At 46.1% G+C, this 27,500-nt stretch overlaps 3 protein-coding genes across 3 annotated transcripts in view; 1 reads left to right on the forward strand and 2 right to left on the reverse strand.

The window, feature by feature from the left end:
* The first annotated feature begins 1,057 nt into the window (after nucleotides 1-1,057).
* On the forward strand, nucleotides 1,058-5,420 carry aqp10b (aquaporin 10b). The gene is made up of 6 exons (XM_012828902.3): nucleotides 1,058-1,318; nucleotides 2,609-2,735; nucleotides 3,064-3,201; nucleotides 3,564-3,676; nucleotides 4,519-4,736; nucleotides 5,037-5,420. The coding sequence occupies exons 1-6, from the start codon at nucleotides 1,232-1,234 to the stop codon at nucleotides 5,350-5,352; spliced, it is 999 nt and encodes a 332-aa protein (XP_012684356.2). The 5' UTR covers nucleotides 1,058-1,231; the 3' UTR covers nucleotides 5,353-5,420.
* A 117-nt stretch (nucleotides 5,421-5,537) lies between these two features.
* znf687b (zinc finger protein 687b) lies at nucleotides 5,538-18,195 on the reverse strand. The gene is made up of 10 exons (XM_012828945.3): nucleotides 18,094-18,195; nucleotides 14,346-16,758; nucleotides 13,321-13,610; nucleotides 12,997-13,181; nucleotides 10,710-10,886; nucleotides 9,766-9,928; nucleotides 9,205-9,561; nucleotides 8,745-8,857; nucleotides 8,248-8,350; nucleotides 5,538-8,031 (listed from the first exon to the last, which is right to left on the reverse strand). Exons 2-10 carry the CDS (start codon nucleotides 16,735-16,737, stop codon nucleotides 7,342-7,344), a joined length of 4,470 nt encoding a protein of 1,489 aa, XP_012684399.2. The 5' UTR covers nucleotides 16,738-16,758; nucleotides 18,094-18,195; the 3' UTR covers nucleotides 5,538-7,341.
* Nucleotides 18,196-19,774: 1,579 nt separating this feature from the next.
* thbs3b (thrombospondin 3b) overlaps nucleotides 19,775-27,500 on the reverse strand; it is a 16,368-nt gene continuing 8,642 nt past the window's right edge. Inside the window, exons 5-23 of the mRNA XM_031585880.2 lie at nucleotides 27,473-27,499; nucleotides 27,289-27,371; nucleotides 27,131-27,182; nucleotides 26,723-26,871; nucleotides 26,274-26,414; nucleotides 25,854-25,928; nucleotides 25,169-25,321; nucleotides 24,415-24,525; nucleotides 24,114-24,221; nucleotides 23,674-23,833; nucleotides 23,326-23,444; nucleotides 23,065-23,117; nucleotides 22,586-22,779; nucleotides 22,098-22,276; nucleotides 21,772-21,820; nucleotides 21,410-21,606; nucleotides 20,827-20,999; nucleotides 20,438-20,577; nucleotides 19,775-19,932 (exon numbers count right to left, since the gene is read on the reverse strand). Coding sequence (XP_031441740.1) covers nucleotides 19,871-19,932; nucleotides 20,438-20,577; nucleotides 20,827-20,999; nucleotides 21,410-21,606; nucleotides 21,772-21,820; nucleotides 22,098-22,276; nucleotides 22,586-22,779; nucleotides 23,065-23,117; nucleotides 23,326-23,444; nucleotides 23,674-23,833; nucleotides 24,114-24,221; nucleotides 24,415-24,525; nucleotides 25,169-25,321; nucleotides 25,854-25,928; nucleotides 26,274-26,414; nucleotides 26,723-26,871; nucleotides 27,131-27,182; nucleotides 27,289-27,371; nucleotides 27,473-27,499 — 2,225 coding nt within the window. The 3' untranslated portion in view covers nucleotides 19,775-19,870. The remainder of the gene's footprint in view (nucleotides 19,933-20,437; nucleotides 20,578-20,826; nucleotides 21,000-21,409; nucleotides 21,607-21,771; nucleotides 21,821-22,097; nucleotides 22,277-22,585; nucleotides 22,780-23,064; nucleotides 23,118-23,325; nucleotides 23,445-23,673; nucleotides 23,834-24,113; nucleotides 24,222-24,414; nucleotides 24,526-25,168; nucleotides 25,322-25,853; nucleotides 25,929-26,273; nucleotides 26,415-26,722; nucleotides 26,872-27,130; nucleotides 27,183-27,288; nucleotides 27,372-27,472; nucleotide 27,500) is intronic.

Below are 27,500 nucleotides of genomic sequence, written 5' to 3' on the forward strand. Positions count from 1 at the left end.
GGCTCCAGACCTTTATGCCTTTCAGTGTCTGAATGTTTGTAGATCTGAGATGTCACAGTCTTAATATTTAATCTTAATGGTGTAGATTTGAGGTCACAATTAGACAGGAGTTGTACAAATTGGGCAAAACAACTGTTCGCATGCCTACTTTTCAGTTCACAATGGGACTCAGTGGACAGTGTATTTACTGTAGCGCCCTCTGGTGGAGGCTATTGGAAATACAAATTTTTCAGACAATAGAGAGACTCAAGGTTTTTTTTTTGGCCTATTTCTCAGACCTCGTTTCCTGTGGGTTGTGGTCTTGGGCATGGTGCTCTAATACTGAGAAATTAATTTCAGGAAAAGGATGGTAAGCTCCAGGATGGTCTAACTTCTGACAACTAAATTACACCGAAATTCCTTGCTCGTCCGCATTTATTAACTGAGTTAAACTTTACAAGGTGGTTAGCACCACGGCCATTTTACAAAAGTACAATGAAATAGCTGATAGTTTTTAGTCATCAACACGTATAATACTTAGCTATTACAGGTAGCACCCATAGTATTATACTAACTATTATTAGTAGTATTGCTTAAATACATACCTGCCAAGCATTTCAGGGTAATTTAGTTAGACTAAATGGAGTTGTATCCTGGATTTGTGTTTGGGAGACACAGGCCACCTTACAAATGAGAACTAAGCATAGTAACTGCAGGCACTTGGGTGCTCTGCTTGGTCTAGGGTTCTCTATTTTGTGCACATGAAGGGGACATCAGATGCCTCCACCTGTTTTAAAAAGATGGGTTACACGAGTTGCATCATACAGAATTCTTTCTCCCTGTCTAATCACTGTAGAGTCACTGTTTATCACATTATGGCATAACTGCATTGGTCACTCTGAGACCTTTGCACAATAATATGCACTATATAAAAATCATACAATAAACTACACACGCACATTGACTCACACACAAGCGCACACACACACACACACACACACACACACACTCTCTCACACTCACACTGACACACACCCTTCACTCATTAACTGAGGTGATGTATCCCTGGAGGACAAAAGTACAGAGGGCCCTACAGTACTGCCCCAGTTCAAATGGTTGTTTTGCCTGACGGTTTACTCCACTCTCTCTCCCTCGAGCCTGGCGGTCACTTGTCCCTCCTGGTGGATTCACTGGTCTGCCTCCAGACGTTACACGCTTTCAGACTGATTCTAGAACAGAGGCGGCGACCAGGATGGATCGGCTTTTAAGGAGGTGTCGTATTAGAAGCTCTCTGGCTAGAGAGTGTCTGGCAGAGGGCCTGGGAGTCTATGTCATGATTGTAAGTATGTGTGTGTATCTGTGTGTACATGCTTGTTTCTTCTCATAGCTGCTGACAAAAACTAGTAGAAGGATGGATGGGATATAAGTTGATCACTTGTAGGTGATGTAGGTGTTGTTTTGTAGTTGCAGTGTTATGAGATTGTACTGAATGAGATGTCAAAGCATTTGAAGCTTGTGTCCATGCCAGAGTCATTATAGTTTTAAATTTTCATTACTCTTTATTTTTATTTAGTCTTGCGGTAGGGTTTTTGATTTCAGTTTAGTTTGAGTTAGTTTGACAAGAGCATGAGTAGTTTTTGTTTTAGTTCGAGGAATTGACTAGCTTTAGTTTAGTTTTTATTTAGTTTGAGTTTTTCAGGTATTATGAAGAAAGCCTTGGGTTATAGAAGCGGAAAAAGGTAGAATGAAAGAATGCATGAAAGAATAACCCTGGTCCATGCATGTGTGCATCAGCATGTGCTCATTTGAACATGTGTAGCACATGTTTATTTGCATGATTGTGTGGGTGAGAGTCTCCTTGTCCACCACGTGTCATGATAAAAGAGGTGTGATGAACTGTCTTCTTACTAATCATATCTCCCATCTATCATATCATATAAGTGTAGTCAGTACTTCCACAACATTTCATTTCGTAATGCGTCATTGCTGATGAGTTTTCAACATGAGATCTTGATTACAGTCTACTTAGGGTCATAGGTTTATGTCTCTTTAGGTGTCAGTACTCAGACAGCATTCTTTAGCTTTTTGCCGTCTATAAACCTCCTCCAGATGGCTTTTGTGATAAAACTCAAAACAATGCAGATACCCTTACCTGGGCATGTCTTGTGTGAAATGAGAGCGCAGCTATCCGGGGACTTTGATACAAAATTAACTAGAGGGAGATAAAAGTTCTCAGGAACCCTGGGTCATTTCCAGATTTATTACAGGATCTTTAGGGCCTACTGAGAGCTGTCATCAAGCCTATCGTGCATGTGATAAAGATAGAGTTCCTCATAATTTTATCGCAGCAGGCTATTGGCTCTTAGCCAATAATTCCAAATTCATGCTAAAAATATCCCTGTGCATTGTTTCCCTATTTCTGGCCTCTAATTGTACTGTATGACATTACTCTGACCATGACAGAGACAAATGTATAAAACATCTGAATGCATAGAATGCATATAAATATTGTGAAACACTATTGCTTCCCTGTCCTTGCAGAATTGCATTGTTGTGGTCTATTTTAACATTTTCACCTTGCACCTTTAAAGTCTATTTTTCTGCTTTCCTCTTGCTGCGATTTTCACAGCTGTTTGGATGTGGCTCAGTTGCCCAGGTTACAACCTCGAGGGACACCAAAGGAGAGTACCTGTCAATCAACCTGGGCTTTGCCCTCGGCACCACCTTTGGTGTGTATATCGCTAAAGGAATCTCAGGTGAGTAGCTATATGATATTTGGACATAATTAATTTGTGCACCAACACACAACCTTGTTTTTTAAATGTCATACATAAATGAACATACTTGACTTTTATATTTGTTGTACTTGAAACCACAGTCTGAACATATGGCTAAAAATGTGTTCCGCGCTTGACCTGTAGCCTCATATAGATCTATAACTGTGTTCTGACCAAATACATTTAAACTGACAACATAAACACTGATTCTCTCTAATGTCTGTTTTCTTTTTTTCCACAAATGTCCTCAGATCAACATTTCAATGTCCATCTGACAAATAAAACTCTAAAAGCCACTCTTTTCCAGGTGCCCATCTTAACCCTGCCGTGTCTCTCAGCCTGTGCTTGCTGGGCAGACACCCTTGGACACATCTACCTTTCTACTTGGTCTCACAGTTCCTTGGGGCCTTCCTGGCTGCCGCCACCGTTCACCTTCAGTACTACGGTGGGGACTGACATTTTTTTAAAGTACATTGTGAGGTTCTGAGTGTTCCTTGACAGTCTTTGAATTCTACGGAGGGAGATTTATGATTTGTAAAATATATCAAACAGCATGTTTAGCTTCCTTTATTAGTTTTTTACTGCCAGTATAACTGCTCACATACTTACTGCTCACATACTCAAGTCCTGAATCTGGGTACATGCAATGTCTCCAGTGTTGACATAATGCATTTTGACCTATGTTTAAACAATATGTTGTTCAGTAATGATTCCTGCTAGGAGCTTCCCGTTATGCATGGCCTACAATGATGTGTATATACAAGCAGTGTTGTTGATGTGCGTGTGTCTGTATTTGCGTGCACACAGATGCCATTTCGAGCTTTGGGGCACTTGAAGTGACAGGACCCAACGGCACAGCAGGCATCTTTGCCACCTACCCAGCAGATTACCTCTCCCTGGGCGCTGGAGTCCTAGACCAGGTCTGCCCTGTTCTGCCCTGCTCTGTCCTTACCTGATCCTAATGGACGCTGCAATTATGACGGTTACAAGCCATGTAGAGCTATGTGGTGAGACATGTAACAGGAGATAGTTTGAAAGATAATAGACGTGTATTTGCATGGACACCTTGAGTACATCCTGACTCCCTGACCCTCTCTGGGTTTGAGGTGTTAAGAGGGCACACCAGTCTAGTCTCATAATACCATTAGTGTGTGTTACGTAGGCTAGAGTTGACACTGGGAGCCAGTTCACACTGCCACAGCAGAATTCAACATCCGCTTTGTGTTACACACATTAGTGTGGTGTAAATTACTATTTCTAACTTTTATTTAAAAATTCCAGTCGTCTGCTGCAGAATGTTGGGAATGATGACAGTTATTGGTCTGTAATAGCATTGCAAATGGACACGTCTGGTGACGTCATTTTCAAATATTACCTCCATATGTCAACCACTTGAAACTCTAAACCCCCCTAAACCCATTAAAACTATATCTCCTGTCTGTTCCTGCTCTAAGCGCATCTTATTTATCCTATGTATCTCCTGTCTGTTCCTGCTCCAAGCACACCTTATATATCTTGTATATCTCTTGTCTGTCCCTGCTCCAAGCACACCCGATTGAAGACTGTGTAATTACAGGTGTGCTCAACTAATCAAGGGGTGCTTCTGATGATGAGTTCAGTTAGGTATGGAAACAGGGGAAGGATGGAAAACAAGTAGAACAGGGGGGCCCAGGAACAGAACTCAGATCTGTTCTAAACAGTTTTATCGTTGGAACCTCAGCCGTGTTAAGGACCGTTGATCACTAGAACGTGTCTCTTGTAGGTGATTGGCACGGCCGCTCTGCTGGTGTGTGTCCTGGCGATCGGAGACCAGAGGAACACGCCGGCCCCTCGGGGCCTGGAGCCAGTTCTGGTGGGGGCCATCGTCCTGGTGATCGGCGTGTCCATGGGATCGAACAGCGGCTACGCCATCAACCCCGCTCGAGACCTGGGGCCGAGAGTCTACACCTACCTAGCCGGGTGGGGGGCAGAGGTGTTCAGGTGAGCTGAGCTTCTCTCACAGACACTGAGACAGGAGGCATGCTGCAGATCAGACACAGGCTAATCAATCAAACCAAAACCCAACTGAATGGAAATCTACGCATCGATGAACACATTAATTCAACGATTTATACCAGCAGTATAGCATCGAATATTAATTGATCCTGAACAATGACTTCGACAAGGTTTGCAGGGAGGTGCACCTGACCAAAGCATGTCATTTAACAGCCCTAAGAAACAATGTCCTGTTTCTCTTTCTCCCTCTCTTCCTCTTTCTCACACACTCCTCTCTGTCTGCAGTGCTGGGGGGTCATGGTGGTGGGTGCCTGTGGTGGCCACTCCCCTGGGTGCTGTGGTGGGCTCTCTGCTGTATGAGCTGCTGGTTGGAGTGCATCTCCCCGACTCAGACACCCTCGCTGACGAGCTCATCCTTGCCAACCACCCAGCACTGGAGCTGGAGGGGAAATGTCCAGACGGAGAAATTCCCAAACCGGCAAACCCTGTAAATTCCCAAGAGTGGCTGGAGAGACCCACCTTAGGCTCCGCTGTGTGTGAGACGGCGATTAAGGACGCTTTTCCTAAATGTGGCGGAGTGCACAGCCTCTGGGGGCAATGACTAATCCGATGAAGTTTCAGAGACATAATGCTGATGAAATTCAGAACTTATTATATCTTTCTCCGTAAGATTACTGTCTCGTTTTTAAAACAACTACAAAACTTACTTCATACTTCGTTTGCGTTTTCATGCAAAGACGGAGACAAAGATCCCACTAATAATAAAACACAAAGTAGACGGGCACATCCATGCCGTACGGTTGTCATATTTATTATTATTTCAAACAGGAGAGTAGGAGCCGACATAAAGGGTATGGCAGTGTTGCAAGCAGCAATCACAGAAAAATAAAATTATAAGATGTATATTTATATGTCAGGGATGTACATAAGACAAACATTTTGTTTCTTAAAAAAAGAAAGAAAAAAAGACACACACAGGCTTTCACGTAATCACAAATGTAGTTGAGCTGTAGGGATTACAGAAGGGTGATGATCTACTACCACTGTCCCTGTGTAAATAGAAAAGACTCATATCAAAGAGGGGACAAACAAAACAAAAAAAGAACAAATGTATACACACGCCTTCGGAAAACACTCCCACCAAAAGCCATCACACTCGTCAGCTTTTTGTTTTGTTTCCGTTTTGTGATTCTTTTGTAAAAAATATGTAACTTATATCCAAATATCCATTCATGATTCAGTCAGCTAAGAATCGGCTGAATAAAAAAAGACAAAACAAGTTATACCTTTACAGTAAGTAGAATTCACACTTCACATTGTCTACTAACTCCACCTCTAAGAGTTTCTCAAAATTACTGCATTGTACAGTACTCACACACGTAGACACATACACACGTAGACACATACACACACACACACACACACATACATACATACATACATACATACATACATACATACATACACACATACAAATGTGCTCTTGCAAGAAGTGCGTAACCATGTTTTTTTTTTTTTTTTTTTTCGTTTGTTTGTTATTCACAATAAAGTTTTGGACAATTTCTGTAACACCTCAAACGTCAGACATCACACATCTGTCATGCAAAGAGCTGGAAACGCAGATCTGCCACGTGTTCAGTAGACTCTCCTCCCGGGTAATATAAAGTTCCATCACTTTTCTACCATTCCTTAATCAGATACTTCAAAAAGACACAATACGGATGACGTATAAATAAATAGATCAGTACAATGTCGATACAATTTCAATATTACTGTTCGTTTAAAAACACCTTCGATAGCACCTCTTTTTTTTTTGCAGTCGTTAGTCCAAACCCTGCAACACTGACCAGACGACAGCTTTAGACCAATCCACTTGCGACTGATCTGGAACCAGTTATAAACCTGGACCTCCGTACTATATGGAGTTAACATGGGTGTCTGTTGATGAGCCCTTGGAGCTCATGCAGGAGGAAGAACTAAAGGAGCTCTGCTCAGGTCAGCAGTTGACACTGGAACAGTAGAGGAGCTGACCTGGCAGAGTTACAGGAGACTGATGCCTGGTCAGTCTCCGATGAGCTCCAGAATGATTCGCAGTTAGCACAGATCTGACCACTCGTGCAGACCCTCTGCAGTGTTTGTGTTGGTCTCTCCCTAGCCAATCAGGATGAAGGAGGAAGTGATGGGTTTGTGTCCAAATGTTCTGCAAGCTTGAGCTTGATTCACTGTCATCCTCTCTCTCTCTCTCTTCATGACCTCATGAGCTCTCTGCTCATCAAGAAGATTCAAACATGGAACCAAACCAGCACTTGGAGTAGATCAAGTATCTTCACTGTATGTTCAATCACATAAATGCTCTCGGACTTCTCCTCTCCGCTGTGAAAGGGTGGTTTGTGGTGAACTGGGGGATGGCACAGGTTCATAGTCTGAGGGAAACACATACTGCCTTGTTCTAGGCAAACATACCGCTGTTGGTGATGCACTGGAGTCGGTCTTTATTCATTTCCCTCCAACCCCTTTCTCTAGCACTTCTTCATTCTTCCCGTCCTTCCTCTCTCCCTCCTCCTCCTCTCTTCTTCCTCCTCCTCCCCCTCTATGTGGGCTTGTCGTTCTTGTGTGCGGTGATGAAGGCCATGCCGTGCGTGCGGAAGTGTGTGTTCAGGTCGGCCTGTTTGTCGAAGCGCCGCCTGCACACCCGGCAACCGTAGCTTCCGTCCTCGCCCTGGTGGGGGGAGGCGGGGGAGCCGTCCGGGGACGTTGTCTGGGCTCCACCGCTCCCGCCGTTATCGGGCGAGGAAGAAGCGCCGGCGTTGGCGTTGGCGGCGTGTCCGCGGTGCTCGTTGCGTAGCCGGTGCGTGATGAAGCGGTGGCGGGCGAGCGAGCCGGCCGAGGCGAAGCAGGCGCCGCACTGGGTGCACTGCAGCGAGCCCACGCTGCCCTCCGCCTGGTGCTGCGGGATGTGCCGCTGGAACTCCGCCCAATCCTCCGTGGTGAAGCCACACGGCGTGCACCGGAAGCCTGCGGCGCTGCCGGTGCCGGTGCCGGTGCCGCTCTCCTCCGCCTCGCCACGAGAGTCCTCCCCTTCCTGTCGCGGCTCTTCCTTATCCGGCTGCTGTGCCGGAGCCGTGGCATCGCTTGCCGCGGGACGCCAACGTTTTACAACCCCGCCCCCGCTGCCACCACCACCGTCGCCCCCCTCCTCAAACGCACCGTCCCCTTCCTGCTCAGACGAGCTGCCCACACCCTCCACTGGAGCAGAGCGCTTCCTGGTGTTGGGAGCACCCTGGGAGAGAGAGATGGAGACAGAAAGGGGGTGAGTAATCATCGTCCCACTAGTGACCATACAAATAATATCAAACAACATCTTCTACAAATCTACCATCTACAGATCAAGGTGTGTGTTTAAATAGACTAATTATAGTATGGAAAGTGAGCGAAGAAGACAGAAAGAAAAGCAGAAAGAAAGAAAGAAGAGTTGGATGCAGAATGTGAGACTGACCTGTCTGTCTACTGGTTGTCTGGAGCGGATGCCGTGTCTGACCCGGATGTGTTTCTCCAGGATGAGGCGGCTGCTGAAGGTGCGCTTTCCTTCAGAGCAGTACCTACACACACACACACACACACACACACACACACACACACGACAAAAAGACATTACACTCTTGCGTCATCAGAGCATGACCTCAGTTATCTCCACCACACTGGTCTGCGCCCACACACACACAAACTTGAGCGACTCCCTCAATGTCTGTTTTCCATCCATCCCACCTCACCTCTACCACTGAACTTCATGCTAATATAATTTAGCCTGATTAGACACGTGATATACAGTAGCAAGGGTCTCATAACTGTATGAGAACTTGAATGAAGTGTGTCTAGGACAGGCAGGGGTGGAGGAGAACTGAGAGCCCTTGGCCCTGGCGTGAGGTTCAGGGGTTGGTATTCCCTGGCGTGAGGTTCTGGGGTTGGCATCCCCTGGCTTGGCTGGGTACTCACTGGCAATGGAAGACTCTGCGGATGCCCTCGTGGATGACCCGCACGTGTCGCCGCAGGCTATTGGCTGAGCTGAAGGAGCGCTCACACATCCGGCACGGGAACTTCTTCATTGGCTGTGGCAGGAGAAAGGGGCGTGGTCACACATGAACACACTCTGACTGACACCTTAACTATGCTCCGTGTGTGTGTGTGTGTGTGTGTGTGTGTGTGGTGGTTATGGTGGTTTCAGTCCTTTTCTCCATCACAAATGACAACTCTGAGTCTGAGCACCACCTCTACTTGAACATCAGAGTATCCTGATGTGAAATCCCAAACCATATGAGCAATTTTAATATATACGGGCTTCATATGCAAAATATGATTTGCAAATGCAAAAACAGCAAGTTCATATGTCAAATGAATTTGCAATGTTATATTCCAAAATATGCAGGGATCTGTGTGTGTGTGTGTGTGTGTGTACCTTGCCGTGCTCCTTCCTCATGTGGGAGATGTAGTCCTCTTTCTCAGAGTAGCGCGTGCGACACTCTCTGCACTTCCACTCCAGGGAGGAGCTCTCAGGTGAACTGTCTGGCTCCTCTTCCTCCTCATTGTCCTCCTCCTCCTCTTCCTCCTCCTCCTCTTTCTCCCCTCCCTCCCCCTCCCCCTCTCCCTCCTCCTCCCCAGTCTCCTGGCTCCACTCCTCCCCCTCCTGGACTCGGGCTTTGGGGACTGGCTGTGTCGCTGGGAGCGTGGCTCCTGGGATGATGGTGGTGGTGGTGGTGGTGGTCGTTGTGGTGGGTGGAGTTTCTGGCTTGACTGACAGGCCTCTGTGGACGGTCTGATTGGATGAAAGCGAGAAGAGGTTAGGTAGGGTTCCCCAAAATCTCAGTCAGGTAAAATCGACACAACACATACACACTCACAGACACACACATACTCACAGGCACATCAAGCTCACACACAAATTCATCTCCCAATACGTTTCTTTGAAACCATCAAAAACAATATCCAAACTAGACAGCCAGGAGAGCGATGAGCAGACCTTCATGTGCTCCATCATAGAAGCCTTCTGAGCGTAGAGCTTGGTGCAGTCTGGACACTTGAACACGTGCACCTTCTGCTTGGCCAGGTGAGTGTCGAAATGCACGTAGAGCAGGGGCTTCTGGGTAAACACTGTGTCACACATGACACACTTGTAGATCATCCTGAGGATCGAACGGAGAGACACACACACACACTCAGTAAAGACATAGTAAGAAGTATTACTACACACATCTGATCTTTTCTCCAAGCACTTCACACACACCACACACAATGGCGCTGTCATTCTAGGACATGGCAAACAGCACTGAATTACTAAGGATGTGGGAATGTGTCATGGCGCAACACATGCTTCTGGGAATACTACAATTGTATGTTTGTAAGGGCCCTGATGTGGCAAAGACTAAATTAGCATGGCATTAAATCTGTTGCCAGGGAAACACATTGAAATGAATGAACCAACATGCTAATCAGCTAATTAGCGGGACATAATATCAGCAGCAGGAGGCAGCTGGAGTAATACTGCCTTCACTCATGCTCACTCTATAAAGGGACATCTGGGTGACTAAATTGGAAGGAATGTCGCTGTCGGTTTTCTATTTTAATTTAGGGAGAATGTTGAAATATACAGGGATGGGAAAAGATGGAAGATTAAAATGTTTTACAAGATTTCTAATATATGGGATTAGTCCTTGACCTTGATTTGCATTATTGGAATTGGGCTAGATTAGCATACATCTCAAATGTTGGGGAAATATCCTAATATCTTGAATGATGGGGAAATATCCCCATCCTCATAGCATAACCTTATTGTCTATACCAAACACTGAGAGACAGGACTTGAGTCTAATATAATGAAATCTGTGACTGATCTACTTGTCTACTAGTTAAGCACTAGAGTTAAACCCTACTGAGTCCAGTTTGTTTGCCTGATGCTTGACATACTTGGGCTGGGAGGCCGTGAGCGTGGGGTGCTGGGTGCTGATGTGGGACTGGGCACTGGGAGCAGACTTGAAGGCCATGGGGCAGTTGGGGCACTTGTGGAAGACCTCGCAGTGGGCCGTCTGGATGTGAGACTTGATGGAGTTCAGCCCCCCGAACACCACCTGGCAGATGGAGCACCTGGGGTGGAACAGGAAGTCACGGGATATTATGTTACAACATTTAACACCACGAAGCACATGACACGACACAAATGGGTTCCCAATCCTGCCCTCCTGCCTCCCCTCTCACATATCGTTTATCTATAGGAGAGCCACTGGATCGGCTCCGACCTGTTTAAATGCTATGATTCAGCGCTATTCACGCCATCGATTACTTCACTCCTCCGATGAGCGTCTGCTGTCTTTGCCTTCTCTCTTCAGCAAGCGATTGCAGTCATGTCTCTGTTCTTTGGTGGGGGAATGACCCACCTATTGCTGTCCGTTCCAGTGACAGCCTTGACACATTCAAAAGCGATTAAAAACTCAACCGATCATCTGAGAGCCAGAACGTTGATTGCCCAGGTGATTATTCAGACACCGTGATCCTGCTCAGACTACACAATAGACGGCACCAGATCTGGGGGGGTGTGGGCTACAACTGGCCCAGAGTGTCTGCCCAAGGATATCCACATATCCTCCATATATCCCTCCCTCTTACAAACATACATGTTTCATTCTGAGAAATAACTATGCTCTTGATCAGCCAAGTCAGGCTTGTGCAGCTAGGTATACAGAGCAGATACAGGTGGGAGATATGCTGTGCAGAAGGACCCCAGGAGCAGAACTGACATGTGGTTCACCATGTACCCACCACTGGTCTTCACTTCACTTAATTACGGTGCTAGACCGGATCATACCCCATTATACTCAAGTGAACTTACGCGGTTAATGACTCATTAGGGGTCTGCTGAGTAAGCTGCTTACTCCCTGATCTCATGGCCGTCTATAGACTTATCTGGGGAGATTGCTCCCACCAAGTGACACCAACACATTTCTGACAAATTTACATTTACATTTAGTCATTTAGCAGACGCTTTTGTCCAAAGCGACGTACCGAGGAGAGAACAGTCAAGCTAAGAGCAATAAAAAACATGGTGTAACAATAAATACTACTTTCCATAAGAATTAGAAAAACGACCTAGAAAGGAAAAAGAAGTGCAGGAATGTAACTGCTGAAGTGCAAGTTTAAGCGCTAGTCAAGGTGCCAGTTAGGAAGGGAGGTGCTCTCTGAAGAGTTGGGTCTTCAAAAGCTTCTTGAAGGTAGAGAGGGACGCCCCTGCTCTGGTAGTACTAGGCAGTTCGTTTCACCAACGTGGAACTACAAATGAGAATAGTTTGGATTGCCGTGCTTGCACAGACGGCAGTGCCAAATGACTCTCACTAGACGAGCGCAGCGTCCTGGGTGTAACAACCTTACAAGAGCATTTAGGTAGGTGGGAGCAGAACCAGCAAGCACTCTGTAGGCAAGCATAAGTTACTTGAACAAATGTCACTACCTGGGAGGCATCATATTTAGGGATGCACTGATGTGAATTAAAATATACCAGGGAATGATACCGGCTCTTAACAAATGATACTATGTAGCTCAGCTCACTGAAGGCAGACATTTTAATAATGTTTATTTGCACTCTGCTCTACTAAGGGGCTACTGTAAGGACGGTGTCTGCGGTTGCTGATGACACACACCAAATGATACTAAAATTAGAGTAGACCTCTGATTAGCGGCAGCTCTCATTCATTTCTGGGAATGGGGAAGACCCCCCCTGATTCCTGGAAGCCAATGCGTGAGAGCCAATCACTACTGTATTACTGTACTGTATTACTATATATATATATATATATATATATATATATATATATATATATAAATATGGCAGTAGTACCCCCTGGAGTGTGAAGCCACTGCATTTGCTGCCACAGTTGTTCAGTCCTATAGCATACACTTGCACTGCTGCACTGCTGAAGTGTGCCTAGAGGTGCATTCTTTTGGGACCCAGGTGGAGGTGTTCATGGTAGCTCCGGTTCCAATTCTACTCTCATCTACCTCTGGTTCTGAACCCCAGAAAGCTTAAACCACTTCTGTCCAACCCTCTAGAACATCACAAGAGCAAAACTTCACACATCACCATTTAAAACATCACAGCCAGTATTGCAACCTCTCTTAAACCATCAGACCAGGCTTGCCGGGCTAAAGGTTTAAGAAGACCACTGTGCTGCGCTGCACGAGTGGACATGGATGCTGTGCTCACCTGTAGCCGATGCGTCGGGCGAAGTGCAGGCAGGACTCTTCCAGGTGCATCTGGAAGCTGGCTTGCCGGGCTACGCCGCCACACTCGGGGCACACATGCGGGGCGCGGTGCTTGTGGATGCGCTGGTGTGCCGCCACACTGCACCAGTTCGGCAGCATCATGGGCGGAGTGCACAGCATACACGTCTGAGAGAGAGATAAGAAGAGAAAGATAGAGAAACAACATCAGTATACTATTCCTGATATATTATAGACTGACAACATCACTATCCTATTCCTGATTTGTCAATCGCTGATAGTTTCAGCAGGGTCAAAGGTCACTCACTGAGTTGGGTGTGGCTCTGATCTGCTGGAAGTGGGCCACCAGCTCTGCCTTGCCCCCAAACTGGGCCTGGCACTCGGGGCACTTGAAGTTGTTGTACTGGAGCACGTCGACCTTCTTGCAGGGCAGGGGCATGATGGCCTGGGGACTGCTGGGTAGCCTGCGAGCGGTGCTGGGTTGGGGGGCTGTTGCCGAGGGCAACGGGGAATCTTTCTGGGGGCTGGAGGTGGTGGAGACGGAGGGGGCGCCTTGCGGGGTAGCTGGGGTGGTGGAGAGAGATGGCGAGAGCATTCCTGAGGAAGAAAGAGAGATGGGGAGATTTGAAAAGGTTTCACTTTTACACACATCATTACAGTGAATGATGATGATGAGATGTGTATGTCTATGATGGATGTGTGTATGATTATTAGTATAGCTATATTCCTCTACTAATTGACTGGGGTATTGTACACCAACATTTGACTGATCTGATCTGTGTCGGCTGGATTCAATTGAAAAATTGTTCATATTCTGTCAAGTGTAGATTCATGGGAGTCCATGTAGTATCAAGTTCCTATTCTCATTTAAGTTAAGCACTTTGAGTTGCATTGTTTTGCATGAAAGGTGCTATACAAATAAAGTTTATTATTATTATTATTCAACGGATTCAATCCATTATTTATATTCCAGAAACCCTTGTGCTGGCTTCCTGATTTTTTTAGATGATTATGTGTTACACATCCTTTATTCATTTAATTAATTGAGGCATGGTCTGATAAATACATCTTGTTATTGATAAGATCTATATAAAACAAATGTATTTATTCATTGTGAGAATCAGAAGTCTCACCTCATTTTATTCACATCCATGCCATAGTGGATGTTGAAAACAGCAGAAAGAATCAGTGTGGTCTCTATTAAATCAGTGTTATCTCTATTAATGAATGATTGAGTCTTCATTAACTTAAGCATCTCATCATTAAGTAACAAAGCAACACTATATCAGGCATAGTGAGCGTGAATGAGCATGTTTCAGTGTGGAGAGGTACCGATGGGTGCGGTGTCCTGCTGACTGATCATCTGCTCCACGCTGACGGGCCTCATGACGAGGTGCGAGCACTGCATCACCAGACCCCGCTCCTTGTGCTCGCGCGCGTGCAGCAGAAGGCTGCACTTGTTGAAGAAGGCCAGCCGCTTGGCGCAGTGGTTGCACGTCACCTCGACGCGCAGCGAGCGCCGGTCGTAGTGGCGCACCAGGCTGCGCTCCAGGGCGAACGAGTCGCCGCACTCCAGGCACCGGTAGCCCGTCGTGGGCATGGAGAGCCCCCACTCGGGGGGCGGTAGGTTGGAGAGGTCCGGCTTGTAGCTGGGCAGCAGGTTCTTGCTGTTGAGGATCTTGTTGAAGGCCTCCACCAGGCTGGACTGGGAGCGCGATATGACGGCACCCGTGCTGTTGACGATGGACGCCGGCTTGCAGGGCTGGTGGAGGCCCGCCGTGCCCCCGTTGGTCGACTTGGCGACGGGGCGGACGCTGATGCCACTGACCACAGAGGTGGCGGGCAGGGCGGCTGTTTTGGTGATGCTGACCGCCGTGGCGGACACCTTGCTCTTATCAGACGGGGAGGCCATCTTGCTTTGCACCTTGGTGGCAGCTGCCAGCATGGCGCTGCTGGCCTCGAGCGTTGACACGGGCAGCGCGGCAGAGCTCTTGGCCACGCGCGCTGCTGTAGCGGCGGCGTTCGTTCTCCGGGCTCTGTTGGCAGGAACCGAGTTCCCCTGCTGGGCCTTGATCACCTCTAACCCTTTGCCCGCGCTGGCTCCGGCTCCTTTGGACGCCACCACGGTCCTGGTGATGCTGCCGGTGGGAGTCTTGATGGTCTTGATGCGGACTTTCAGCGGCCGGGCCGGGGCGGGCCCAGCAGGAGTGGCTGTTCCTACGGCGACGGAAGGCACCACGCCTCCTTCCGCTGATTGAGTTTTCCCCTCCTCTTTCTCCCCCTCCTCTTGCACATCCCTCTTCTCTTCCTCCGTTCCTTTGCTCTCCTGTTCCTTCCTCTCTTCTGTCTTTTCAACTACTCTCTTAGCCACCTCCATCTCCTCCTCCTCCTCCTTGGGTTCCCGTAGAGCAGGGGAGGGCGTAGTGGTGGCTGTGGCAGCTGCTGGACTGGAGCTTCTTTTGGGCACGGCCGATGAGGAGGCTGGCTTCGGGGCCTCTGGCTCTGGGCTTTCGGGGGAGTCCCTCTCTTCCACCACGTGCTCCGGATGCCTCTCCTCCTGCGGAGAGCTCTTGCTGGTGGAAGAGGTCTGGGAGGGCGAGGAGAGCCAGTTCTGCTGGCCCTGAGGGGAAGCGGGCGAGGCAGAGGGAACATCGCCGGGCTTGGGGAAGGAGGACGATGACCCTGCTGACGGCAGGGAGGGCGATTCGAAACTCCCGGCAGGAGATCGGACGCGGCGGGCCAGCTTTGGGGTGGTGCATGCCGGGGAGTCTGGGCTCTCCTGGATCACCAGCGGGGCTCCCAAATCGGGGTCCGAGTCCTCCGAGTCCGAGTCCAAACGTCTGAAGCCCGCCGGGGCCGACCTTGAGGTGCCATTGAAAGACTGAAGCTGCCCAGACATACGGGCATTGTTAGAGTGGGAGGAGGAGGAGGATGGCGATGAGGAGGACGCAGAGGAAGGTAGAAGTATGGCTTTAGAAGGGGGAAAGAAAGGAGACGATGCCCGGGCCCCCGAGCTGGCGCTAGCAGCCGTGGGTGCTTTGGGTGGTTTGTCCAGGCTGGTCTCCAGAGCGGCCTCCTGCTGCATGTGAAGCCGTTTCTGCTGTTGCAGGAGCTGCATCTTCCGGGCCCTGCCCACGGGGTCTCCGGTGCCCTGCGCCATCAGCGGTTTCAGCTTGTTGAAGATGTTGCCTCCTCCCTGCTTGGAAGAGCTGGCAGAGCCGGACAGAAATTCAGCACTGTCTGGGGCTGCTTTTGGGGCGCAGAGGGGCCACGGGTCCCCATTGGACTGGCCCTGGCTCTGAGACAGGTGACTGGACGCACTCGAGGACACAAACCCGTTATGGTTGAGCGATTCTGGTGGCACTAGACCCGGGCTACGCGTTCCAAGCCGTGGTACGAGTCCGATACCAGGTGGTCCGTCTGCAGGTTCTCTTTCGGAGACTGTTCCGTCTCCCCCTTCAAGTGTTTCAGCGCGGACACGGTTCTTCACGATCACGCTGACAATGGATGGGTCTCCGTGTGGATCTGTTCCAGGGCTTGTGGGTCTCATTGCGTGACCTCCGTCAGCTCCGTCATCCCCGGGCTTCCCCATGGTCCCGCTGCCTGACCCATGGTGGCCTTCGACGTCATCGCGGGCAGACTGAATGGCCTCTTTGGCATCAATGTCAGGAATGTCAAATGCAGCCAGCAAGTCATCAAAATCGGGGGTCTTCATGTCCCCCATGCCGGGACAGTCGACACAGTCCTGAAAGATGCAGAAACAGCCTTGTTAGATTTATAATGCCCACAACATGACCACTCACTTTTTGGCCTCTGTTAAGACCATGAAAGTGCATCAGTCTAAATGTTTATTTGTCAAATATGAAACATAGGCCAGGTGAGGAGTCTATTTAACTTGTCAGTCACACGAGTAGGAGACAAAGACACACCTCCAATCCATCAAACAGAAATCAGCCTACACATAAGTGTCAAATCTTTGTGTATGAGCACCCAGTGCTATCAGCCTTTCCCTCACTCTTCCTATACAATGAAGGGTGACCCTGGCAAACAGTTTGGTAATTACAACGTATATCTTATCAGCCACTCTGATGTACACCAGCTTTAACTCACTGTAGAACTTCAGCAAACAGGTAAGGGCAACCGGCTGGTATGATCTGATATCAGCTAACATAAACAAACAAACCTGCCTGTTTTTGGTGGTGTCTTGTGGACAAGACCTCCTTTGGTAATTACACATTACTAAGCTCTCTCTCTCATTGTATGTGTGTGTGTGTAATGAAGTCATCGACACAGACACCGCCGGTTTCAAAATGATTCGTTTCTTCACAACCTGACAGAACATGGGTAATGCTACATGCTATAATAATAGGGCCAAGTCAAGCTACACAGCTAGCTAACCTAGCAACCACATCAGAGACAAATGTTAAACAACAAGCTAGCTGGCTAGCCAGCTAGTGTTAATGAGCTGTAATTGACAAAAAAGGTTTTCAATCAAACGTTACATTCCTGTCTGGACTGGCAATTGATACACTCAAAGAAGACCTACAACCAATAGTTAGTCGTTTCTATCACTTAAGATACGACGATGTTTGAAGAATATCTGCCTCTGATGGCTACCATTTCCAACAGTGAGCTAGCTATCCTCGCTGGAGGATAGACCACACGATTTCGCTAACTAGCTAGCAAGCTAAAAACTTACTGGGTTATATTATTATTACCGTTACAAGTCCTATTGTTCCAACGTGTTCAAAATAACAGTTTAGAATGCATGACTAAATGTCATTTTGTATTTTCCCATTGCTCACGCAAAAGATAGAACCTCAATACTAGCTTCTAGGCTCGTTTATTTTCAAAATCCTCCATAACAGCAAGATCAGCTTGCTAGCTGGCCGCTGTGAGACCAAGCCAAGCGAAGGGTCATTTAAATGAAGGCCATCGCATGTTCTACCAACGCGTTTGGTTATGAAATGCAATTGCAATAGTTGGTAGTGTAATGTCATTTGCAAATTGCACCATCAGACCTAGACTATCCCAATCCCATGTTTTTGACGTTCCTTGGGGAAATAATTTATTTGTTTACCTGATTCCGAGATTCCCGACTATCCTCGCTCCCGTAGAAGCGCCTTGGATCCCGTCATCAATCGGAAGGAGGTCCTATCAGATGTTTTGTGTGTGGTACAACATTTCCATATACAACTACGTGTGATTTATTTATATCCAAAATATAAAAAACAAAACCCATATTATAATTAGAATAATAAACACATAAACTTGAATCTTATTTTATGACAGCTTTTTTAACTTTCTATTTTTTGTTGTGTTTTGCAGCTTCATGGACCTCTTCCTCTTCTCGCGGATTTTATTGGAGACTAATCTGTCTGACTGTAATTCCCTTATGTTTTATATGCAAGTCAGCGGATCTGTCCTTAACCAAATTGCAATTTCCACGCAAATATATGGGTGACCAATAATTATTGAATTAAGCCTTTATCTTACTTTCATCTTAGGCACTGATCAAAAGAACCAACCCGAAATTCAGTATTGCGGTGATTACTATAATAGCCCAACAACAAACCTGGCAGTGGTTGAAATGGTTCTGTCAAGACCCGTTTTTTATACCTATATCTTTTGGAATATAACAAATTGCAAATTAATTTGACGCATGTAGCCTACATGTGTAACCAGGCTGTTTTTGCATTTGTAAATCATATTTTACATATGAAGCCCGTATATATTAAAATTGCTCATATCGTTTGGGATTTCACTCCACAATTTCCTTTAAATAATTGTCTATCAGGATACTGTGATCTTCAAGTAGAGATGGTGCTCAGATTAATCAGTTTTCACATGTGTCTGTGTCTGTGTTTTTAAATCAGAAAATGCACACTTGTGTTAGACAAAAACTATAATGATTATACTTGATTATACTTAAACCTCAAAATGCTCTGTTCTGGTAATGTTATCAATGCTAAATGGCTCTTCAGTAGCTGAAAAGGATCACTTGGTAGGCTATTTTCTTGTTATAAGGCCTTTTCAAAAGTTTCAAGAACAAAATGGATGACATATCTATCATAACAATGGCAAGTCGATCTTAGAGGAAGGTTCTTAGTTGCTATCTATTGGTTGGGTTATCTACTATGAATGTGTTATTCAACCTCTGTAATTTTTTTGATGGCGAGAAGGACTGAAACACTTGGAATTGTCATGTAATTGTTCATCTATGATCATCAAAGGATGTTCATATGACTCAGCAGTGAATTCTACAACCTGCTGGCCATTCAGCAGTTGCTATTTCTATGTTATGTTCATCCCCTTACATTTACCATGCATTCATTTATCTCTTACAGTGATACATCCCCTTCAGAGAAAAATAGCTGCAGTAGAAAAACATGTTGTACAGGCAAGGACTGAAACATATTATACCATAATCTTGCTTTTGGACTGAACTGCTTCTTAAGAAATATATTGGTCATTCGGTAATTCCTCTGAAAGGGCACTTCCCATAGTGTTTTCAGGTGATTGTCAATAATGTAGAGAATGTTTTATGAAACAAGATTCAAATCTGTATGTAATTTGTGAAGTAACATTTCTCTTATCTGACCCTTGTAAGGCATTCACAGACTCAATGGTACACACAACTGTAGTTTATTTGAACCACACAGTCATGCACACACACACACTCCCTTACTCTCTCTTTTTCTTTTCATCATTCTATCACACACACTCACTTACTCTCACTCCCATCTTTTACACACACACACACACACACACACACACACACACACACACTCAAAACACACAAAGAAATCAAAAGAGACATATATGATATGAAGAGGTCTTCAAGAAAACGTCACATACTACACACCCATCCTAAGGTTCATTTGCTTCTGGTGGTACTCAAACTCATCTGGTATGGTATCTGGTGAGAGAGGAACATTGAACCACGTTACCAAAAATACAAAAAGATTAAAAATAAAACGGCTTTAAAATGTAGAATACAAACCAACAAAACACTCATCCACATGTGATAATTAGCCCTAATGAGTAGGTGGTGGCTGAATTGTTCACCAACTGGTCAGAAATGCTACCCTGGTACTGTCAGACAATTAGAACCTCCATCTGCCAGATTAGACTAGGGAGTGGCCGGTTGATCTAATCCTTTTCAGTATAATGGCCCTCATTCACCGTGATGCCCCAGACACTCAAATGAATACACACAGAGGGATGAGCATGGTCAGGAAACAGCATCAATTCTAATTGGGCCAAATGAAGCGTAATAGAAAGCAAATGAGGCATAGTCATTATATTGCTTATCTGCTGATCCCAAATAAAACACTTCAGTTGTGTGGTGTACAGTCTCAGATGTTTAGCTTTCGTCGTCTGATTCCTACATGATCAGGATGGTGATCCACATGCAGTCTTACCATTGCAGCGGTAGCGCAGATTGGACCAGATGATGTTTTCTTGTGAGAAGCAGAAGACTCCCAGACGGCCACCCCTCATGGAGGTGTCAATCACCACGCCAGAGTCGGCCACAAGGGAGGTGCCTTCAAAGAGCTGGACTCTGTCAGAGGAACACAGACAACAACAAATAATTATACATTTGATCATTTCTTTTGATATTAGCAATTTTAGCCATCAAGCATTAGGATTGACTTGAAACCATGAACACCATCACTTTGCAAGCATTTGTTGTGCATGTAAATCACTCCCTCATTTGTTTAAGCATCACACAATAAGGTCTCTGAGGTCATCGCAAATAAATATATAACCATAAGTCATACATCATTGAGCCTGGAGGGGGCGCTCTCACCTGATGTAGCCCACCTGAGGGCGGTGGCGGAGATGCCAGCGGTAGGAGGTGCGGTCCCTCCAGCCAACATTTCGGGGGTCTTTCCAGAGCAGGGTCACTTCATCTGGGGTGCTGCCAGTGTGCCACAGCGCATTACGCAGATACTCACCAGGGCCTGTGCTTGACTTCACTGCCTGGGAGTGTGAGGAGCAGGGTTATCCTTCCACCATCACAGTTTATGTTCAGTTAATGTTCTCATGTACAGTACATTACTCTATTTTTAACGACTTTGAATTATCAATGTGTATGAATTGTGCTATATAAATGAACTTGCCTTGCCTAAAGATAATAAAGCTATAATCTAATAATTTCCTACCACTCGAAACTGTGTTACCTCTAAAAACTGTATAAGTAATAAAATAAACAATAAAAATATAGGATATAGGTGTTGCTATTACTGATTTATACTTGTTATTATATTATCTCAATTATAATTTGCCTATAAAACTTATGAAAAGCATCTGCTAAATACTTTAATTTAAAAACCTCTGCCAAACACATTGACATGGTGCCATCTTCACAGCTCCCTCTCTTTGCCACTCACTTTGAGCTGCAGGCCCGGCTCCGCTGAGGCTCTGAAGGGCAGAGACTGCCAGTAGGTCTGTTCTGTCTGCTTCCACATCACCACATAGAAGCTGGACGAGTCCTGGTACCCGAAGATGAAGCCGACATAGTCATCGTCTGTGACCGTGTTGACGTGGAACGTGCCCTCAAAGTCGACGCCGTTAAAGGCTGTGTAACCTGGAACAGCATTGGAACAGAACATCTGATGTCACTGTGGTTCCTGTAATATTGTTACAAAGGTAAGACTGTAACACTGGTGTTAAACATGACGGTACCTTCATGACAGCAAAGTGAAAGATACAATAAAAGGTAGCAAAAAAGATGTTTCATAGATTGACTCACCCACAGCCAGCCCAGGGTCACTGTTCATGGTCTGCACAATCTCCATGCCCTAAACGTTGGTCAGAAAATATAAATGAAGCTCAGAATATAAAGGTCGATGAGAAAATATGAACATAGTCATGAATCATGGCTGGATTTAATGGATTGAAATTCTAATGTGCAAATTATGTAACATACCACAGTGTAACAAAACAGAAATATTAGAAATTCAAATTATTGTTTTTGTCGAAAAGACGTAATTATACTTGTAATTACACTCAGTGTGACAGAGAGTATCTGAGATTGTTTCAGGGGATGATACTAAGATCCTTGGTCGGTGAACTCACCTGGTTGAGTACCACCCAGCTGGGGTCGATCTGGGCTTCGCCCTCTGGGTCCAGGATGACTGTCTGATAAGCCCTGAAGTCAGTCATGGTGACCTCAGCGTTCTCTGGACACACATCGTACAGGTCCAGCACTTTGTCATTGTCGAAGTCCGTCTCACATACGTCACCCACTCCATTGCCTGTGCAGATAGTAGAAAAAAAACACTTTTAATGTTAAAGTTTCTCTAGAAAGTTTCTCTTGAATGTTTTAGTAATAAATTGAGTACATCAGTAATACATTTGAGATTAACACCTTTAGGTTATGCAATCTTGTTCAGTGATATGCCCTTTTGACTCTTTTGAATGGGATGGCCCATTAAACAAGGTTGGCAAACCAAAATATTTCAGCATGTGATTTGACTTTCTTATAAAAAAATATGTAAATAATCTAAACTAGCATTTGACTGTTTGTATGGCGTATTTCTTCACATCAAGGGCAGTTCACCTACCATCAGAGTCTATCTGACTAGGGTTGGGAATCAGGCGGCAGTTATCTGGACCAGGGGGCTGGGTATCTGGAATGCCGTCATTGTCATCATCTTCATCGCACTCATCACCGATGCCATCATTATCTGAGTCCACCTGGGAGCTGTTGGGGACGTCTGGGCAGTTGTCCCTGGTGTCCTGATGACCATCACCATCCCTTAAAAGAACATTTCAAAAACGTTAGTTAACTTTCATTAATTAAAATAAAATAATTTCTGTGGGTGCATGTGTGTGTGTGCTTGCATGTGTGTGTGTGTGCATGTGTTTGTGTGTGTGTATGTGAGTGTGTGTGTGTGTGTGTGTGTGTGTGTGTGTGTGTGTGTGTGTGTGTGTGTGTGTGTGTGTGTGTGTGTGTGTGTGTGTGTGTACATGCGTGCATATGTATGTGCATGTGTGCGTGTGTGTGTGTGTGTGTGCATGTGTAAGTAATTGTGAAACTCACCTGTCCTGATCTGTGTCACATACATCACCCACCAAGTCATCATCTGAGTCTGACTGTAGAAGACAAGAGATGGAATGAAATGAGTTGGTATCAGACGGAGAACTAGAACTCAGCATTATCTAAACTTGCTGCTAAAATATATTCATATTGATCCATACTGACTGTAAACATGCTCATATTCACACATACTCACATGTAAGCACACACACACACACACACACACACACACACACACACACACACACACACACACACACACACCTGCAGTGGATCATTGGCCTCTGGACAGTTATCACAAGCATCTCCGACTCCGTCACCATCCCGATCTGTCTGCATGGGGTTGGGGATTTTGGGACAGTTGTCTAACATGTTAGGAATGCCTGGGGAAAAAAAAAGACAGAGCGATGGGAACGATTATGAGGATGATGATGATGATGAGAATGATTATGAGGATGATGATGATGAGAATGATTATGAGGACGATGATGATGATGATGATAATGGGAACGATTATGAGGATGATGATGAGAACGATTATGAGGATGATGACGAGAACGACAAAGAACACCAGCCCTATTCAGGTGTGTGAGACAGGGAGGTTGTCCTCACCATCTCCGTCAATGTCATTGTCACACGTGTCCCCCTTCCCATTGTTGTCAGTGTCCAGCTGGTATCCATTGGGCACGTTGGGGCAGTTGTCACAGGCATCCCCAAAGGAGTCTGTGTCTGAGTTCTGCTGGTCTTTATTTGGCACCAGTCGACAGTTATCCTAAGGAAGAGTGAATACATGATAGGACTGAATGAATAATAATAATAATAATAATAATAATCTAAAGAGACAGTAGATGTACTTATACCAACAGGAATACACTATAGTGGTCAATAAGTTGCCAAAGAAAGATCACACATACTGTAGGTGTGTTTGAGCATCCAAGAGAGCCCACATCCAGTGGTCAGTGCTGGGTGCCCATTTCAGTCAGATTCAAGGCAGACATACAGACCTTCTATATGTAGTCAAACCAACAGCAAGTCACAGAGGCACCGGTTACCTCAACGTTTTTGATGCCGTCTCCGTCTGCGTCCTCGTCGCACTGATCGCCAATGCCATCGCCATCTGCATCCTCCTGCCCTGAGTTGGGGGTGTTGACACAGTTATCCTGCAGGGGGGGTCAATGAGACAGTGAGAATTGATACTGCAGTATTGATTATAAGCAATTTACTGTGTAATAATGCGTGTGAGTGTGTGTGTGGGTGTGCGTGTGTGTGTGTGTATGTGTGTGTATGTGTGTGTAAGTGTAGGCTTAATGTGTATGTGTGTGTGCCACAGAGAAAGAGACAGAGAGATGTTACCGCTCGACAGTGCTTATCATTGTCAATGCAGGGCAGAGACTCGTCAGGGTACCCATCGATGTCAGAGTCTGGAGCACAGATATGTCCATTTCCTGCCCATCCCACATTACACTGTGACAGAAGACAGACAGACAGACAGACAGACAGATGTCTTTCAGACACAAAGCAGGCTTTGTATCCTACATGGCAACAGCACTAAGGGTAATCCTAAGAATCTGATTCAGCTTTCATCCCAGAGAGAAATACACCCTCTGGCAAATTCACTAAACAAAAGAGTTCTGTGCATTTATCAGCAATGCATTTCAACTTTATTTTCAGCAGTACTGAAAGAAGGTGGTAGACTGTATTGTTTTATTTGTAGTAAATCCCCACTAGACTCTTAATTAGAACAGAGAGAGAAGGCTGAGAGGAAGGAAGTGAAACTGACTGTAGAGTACAAGCAGAAAACAGATCTGAAACTCAGTTAGCGTGAGGCAGAGAGAGAGAGAGAGAGAGAGAGTGAGTGAAAGAGAGTGAGAGAGAGAGAGAGAGAGAGTGAGAGAGAGAGAGAGAGAGAGAGAGAGAGAGAGTGAGTGAGTGAGTGAGAGAGTGAGAGAGTGAGAGAGTGAGAGAGTGAGAGAGTGAGAGAGTGAGAGAGTGAGAGAGTGAGAGAGAGAGAGAGAGAGAGAGAGAGAGAGAGAGCGTCGCTACGAGAGGTCCTGGCAGCAGTGGCGCGTGAGAGGCTAAAATAGGCGGCGTTTTTGAGGGCTTTCACCTCACATGACACTTCTCCGCCGCGCTCCATCACGCAGTGGCCGTTCACGTCGCACGGGTTGTAGCCCAGGAAATCGCAGGTCCGCCGCACGAAACAGCCCACCGTCTGGTTGCCCGTGAACCCAGCTTTACACGCCCCACACGTGAATGAGCCCTGAAGACAGACAGACAGACGGGTGTGTACAGTGAGAGAGCTGAAGACAGACGGGTGTACAGTGAGACAGCACATTAGGGACCCAGGGTAGACACATATGCAATAAAAGAGAGAAGGAGTCACATTTAGTGAGTGTGTGAGAACATTAACGGGGCAATTCTGGCGAAAGCTTGTTGATATTTGAGCTCAACAGCTCCCTTGAGTGCACCTGAAGCAACGTTTTGATTGGCTGAAATTGTTTACGGATTCAGTCCAAGCCACCGTGTTTGTTTCCCACTTACAGACAGCTAGAGGACCGCCTAGAGCCATTCACTGAATTTGACGAACAGTGTATTGGATTAGAATCACGGACTGCGCCCTTATAGAGCTAAAGACACTTAAGACTTTACAAACTAACCACTTGGACTTGTCACATGTAAACACTCTAGGAGATTAATTAAAACTTTCCAGTCCTATTCGAACTGCTAATCTTGCCGCTTGGCAGCCATGTGTCTCCAGGTCCGATCTGCAATGAATGTGGGATGGGACTCACCATTGTGTTGGAGCACACAGAGTTGGGCACACATGTGCTGGAGAGGTCAGCACACTCATCAATGTCAACACACGCCTGAGGGAAGCATACAAAAACACATATTCAGTCCAGAGGAGTAGGAATGCATTAGTGTGCAGTGCTGGTTGGAAATGTACACATCATCTTTTGTTCAATGGCCCTCGTTTTGTGAATCAAACTGCATTTTTCTAACCCTAAACATAACATGTAAGCAAAACATGAACACCTCAACAAGCTCTAAACATTCCTACGCCAGGGAAGCTGCAATAACAGAAAGCGCAACAGCTTGCCATGGCTTATCATTAACCTCTGGCGTAGCTACTGACTATAATGCCATTACAGATAAGGGTGATAATGTAGTTGTGAAAGCTGATATTGTTAATAGAGGCGCTGGTTGTGCACCTGCTTGTGGCGGTTGGCGTACTCCACGCCGACGCCACTGACCACAGGCCCGGAGGAGCCCTTGGGACACGGCTCACAGGAGAAACCCCTTGCTGTGTTCACACACCCCGCTGCAGAGAAGCAGGGCTGGGCCAGGCCACACTGCGAAGGGACAGAGAGATGGAGGGAGGGTGAGAAAGACAGGAGAAAAGAGGAGAAGAGAAATAAAGAAATGGAAGGAGAGAAAGAAAGAGAGAGAGAGAGAGAGAGAGAGAGACCATTTGAGGGATAAATATTTGTATTTACAGAGGGAAGGAGGAAATGTGAATATGAATACGTGCCCCCTGATCCTTTACTGCAGTTAAAATAAACACCACTGATTAAACAGGCCGAAATACAGACGGTGCTTGTGTTTGTGTTGTGCACTGACTGATAACAGAATCAAACAGATGCCAGGAGCCCTGCGCTACCTCGTCTATGTCCTGGCAGTGAGTGCCATTCCCGGTCATGCCCTCGGGGCAGGGCCCGCAGCGGTACCCTGGGTACTCCAGGCTCTCCATGCAGGGCGCGTCTCTATAGCAGGGGTTGGGCTGGCAGCGGGAATGGGGCTCAAGGAAACCTGGCATGAAGCATGGATATGTAGTCACAGTTATATTAAACACACACACACACACACTCGTGGTTGACCTCTCCCACATTCTCTCTGTCTCTCTCTCTCTCTCTCAACAACCACACACACACACACACACACACACACACACACACACACACACACACACACACACACACACACACACACACACACACACACACACACACACACACACTAGTCTCTCTCTCTCTCTCTCTCAATCACAAACATAGGTATAAAGCCTCACCACATGCTTGGCATTCCAGGATAGTATTCCTGATCAGGGACATCTCTTTGGTCTGTTAGACAAAAAAAGCAACTGAAAATGCATTTCAGCTAAACTCTCTTCTCATCCCAATCTCAGTCTCTGTTTATGAAATAGTTTGACCACTGGCACTGTCTCACCTGTTCTCGAATGTCTTCCCTTAATTCCCCCATGATCTGGTTGAAGATAATAAGCTGACCAATCAGAGCCTTGGTGTGATCGCCTGATGAGCAATGATAGATATCAAATTCACAACATGAAAAATAACATACAAGGAAGTCCTTTGTGTCATGTGTGTGTGGGGGTGGTGTGTGCATGACTCACCTAAGATAGCATTTACATCACTGCTCAC

This window comes from Clupea harengus, chromosome 19, assembly GCF_900700415.2.
Source record: "Clupea harengus chromosome 19, Ch_v2.0.2, whole genome shotgun sequence".
Taxonomy (NCBI): domain Eukaryota; kingdom Metazoa; phylum Chordata; class Actinopteri; order Clupeiformes; family Clupeidae; genus Clupea; species Clupea harengus.

Coding starts and splice junctions, on each gene's coding strand:
- znf687b (XM_012828945.3), bottom strand. CDS start 16,737: ATGGGGGACATGAAGACCCCCGATTTTGATGACTTGCTGGCTGCATTT. Junction 13,182..13,320: donor TCAGAGCCACACCCAACTCA/GTGAGTGACCTT, acceptor TCTCTCTCTCAG/ACGTGTATGCTGTGCACTCC. Junction 10,887..12,996: donor GCCCGACGCATCGGCTACAG/GTGAGCACAGCA, acceptor GTTCCACCCCAG/GTGCTCCATCTGCCAGGTGG.
- aqp10b (XM_012828902.3), top strand. CDS start 1,232: ATGGATCGGCTTTTAAGGAGGTGTCGTATTAGAAGCTCTCTGGCTAGA. Junction 1,319..2,608: donor TGGGAGTCTATGTCATGATT/GTAAGTATGTGT, acceptor CGATTTTCACAG/CTGTTTGGATGTGGCTCAGT. Junction 4,737..5,036: donor TGGGGGGCAGAGGTGTTCAG/GTGAGCTGAGCT, acceptor CTCTGTCTGCAG/TGCTGGGGGGTCATGGTGGT.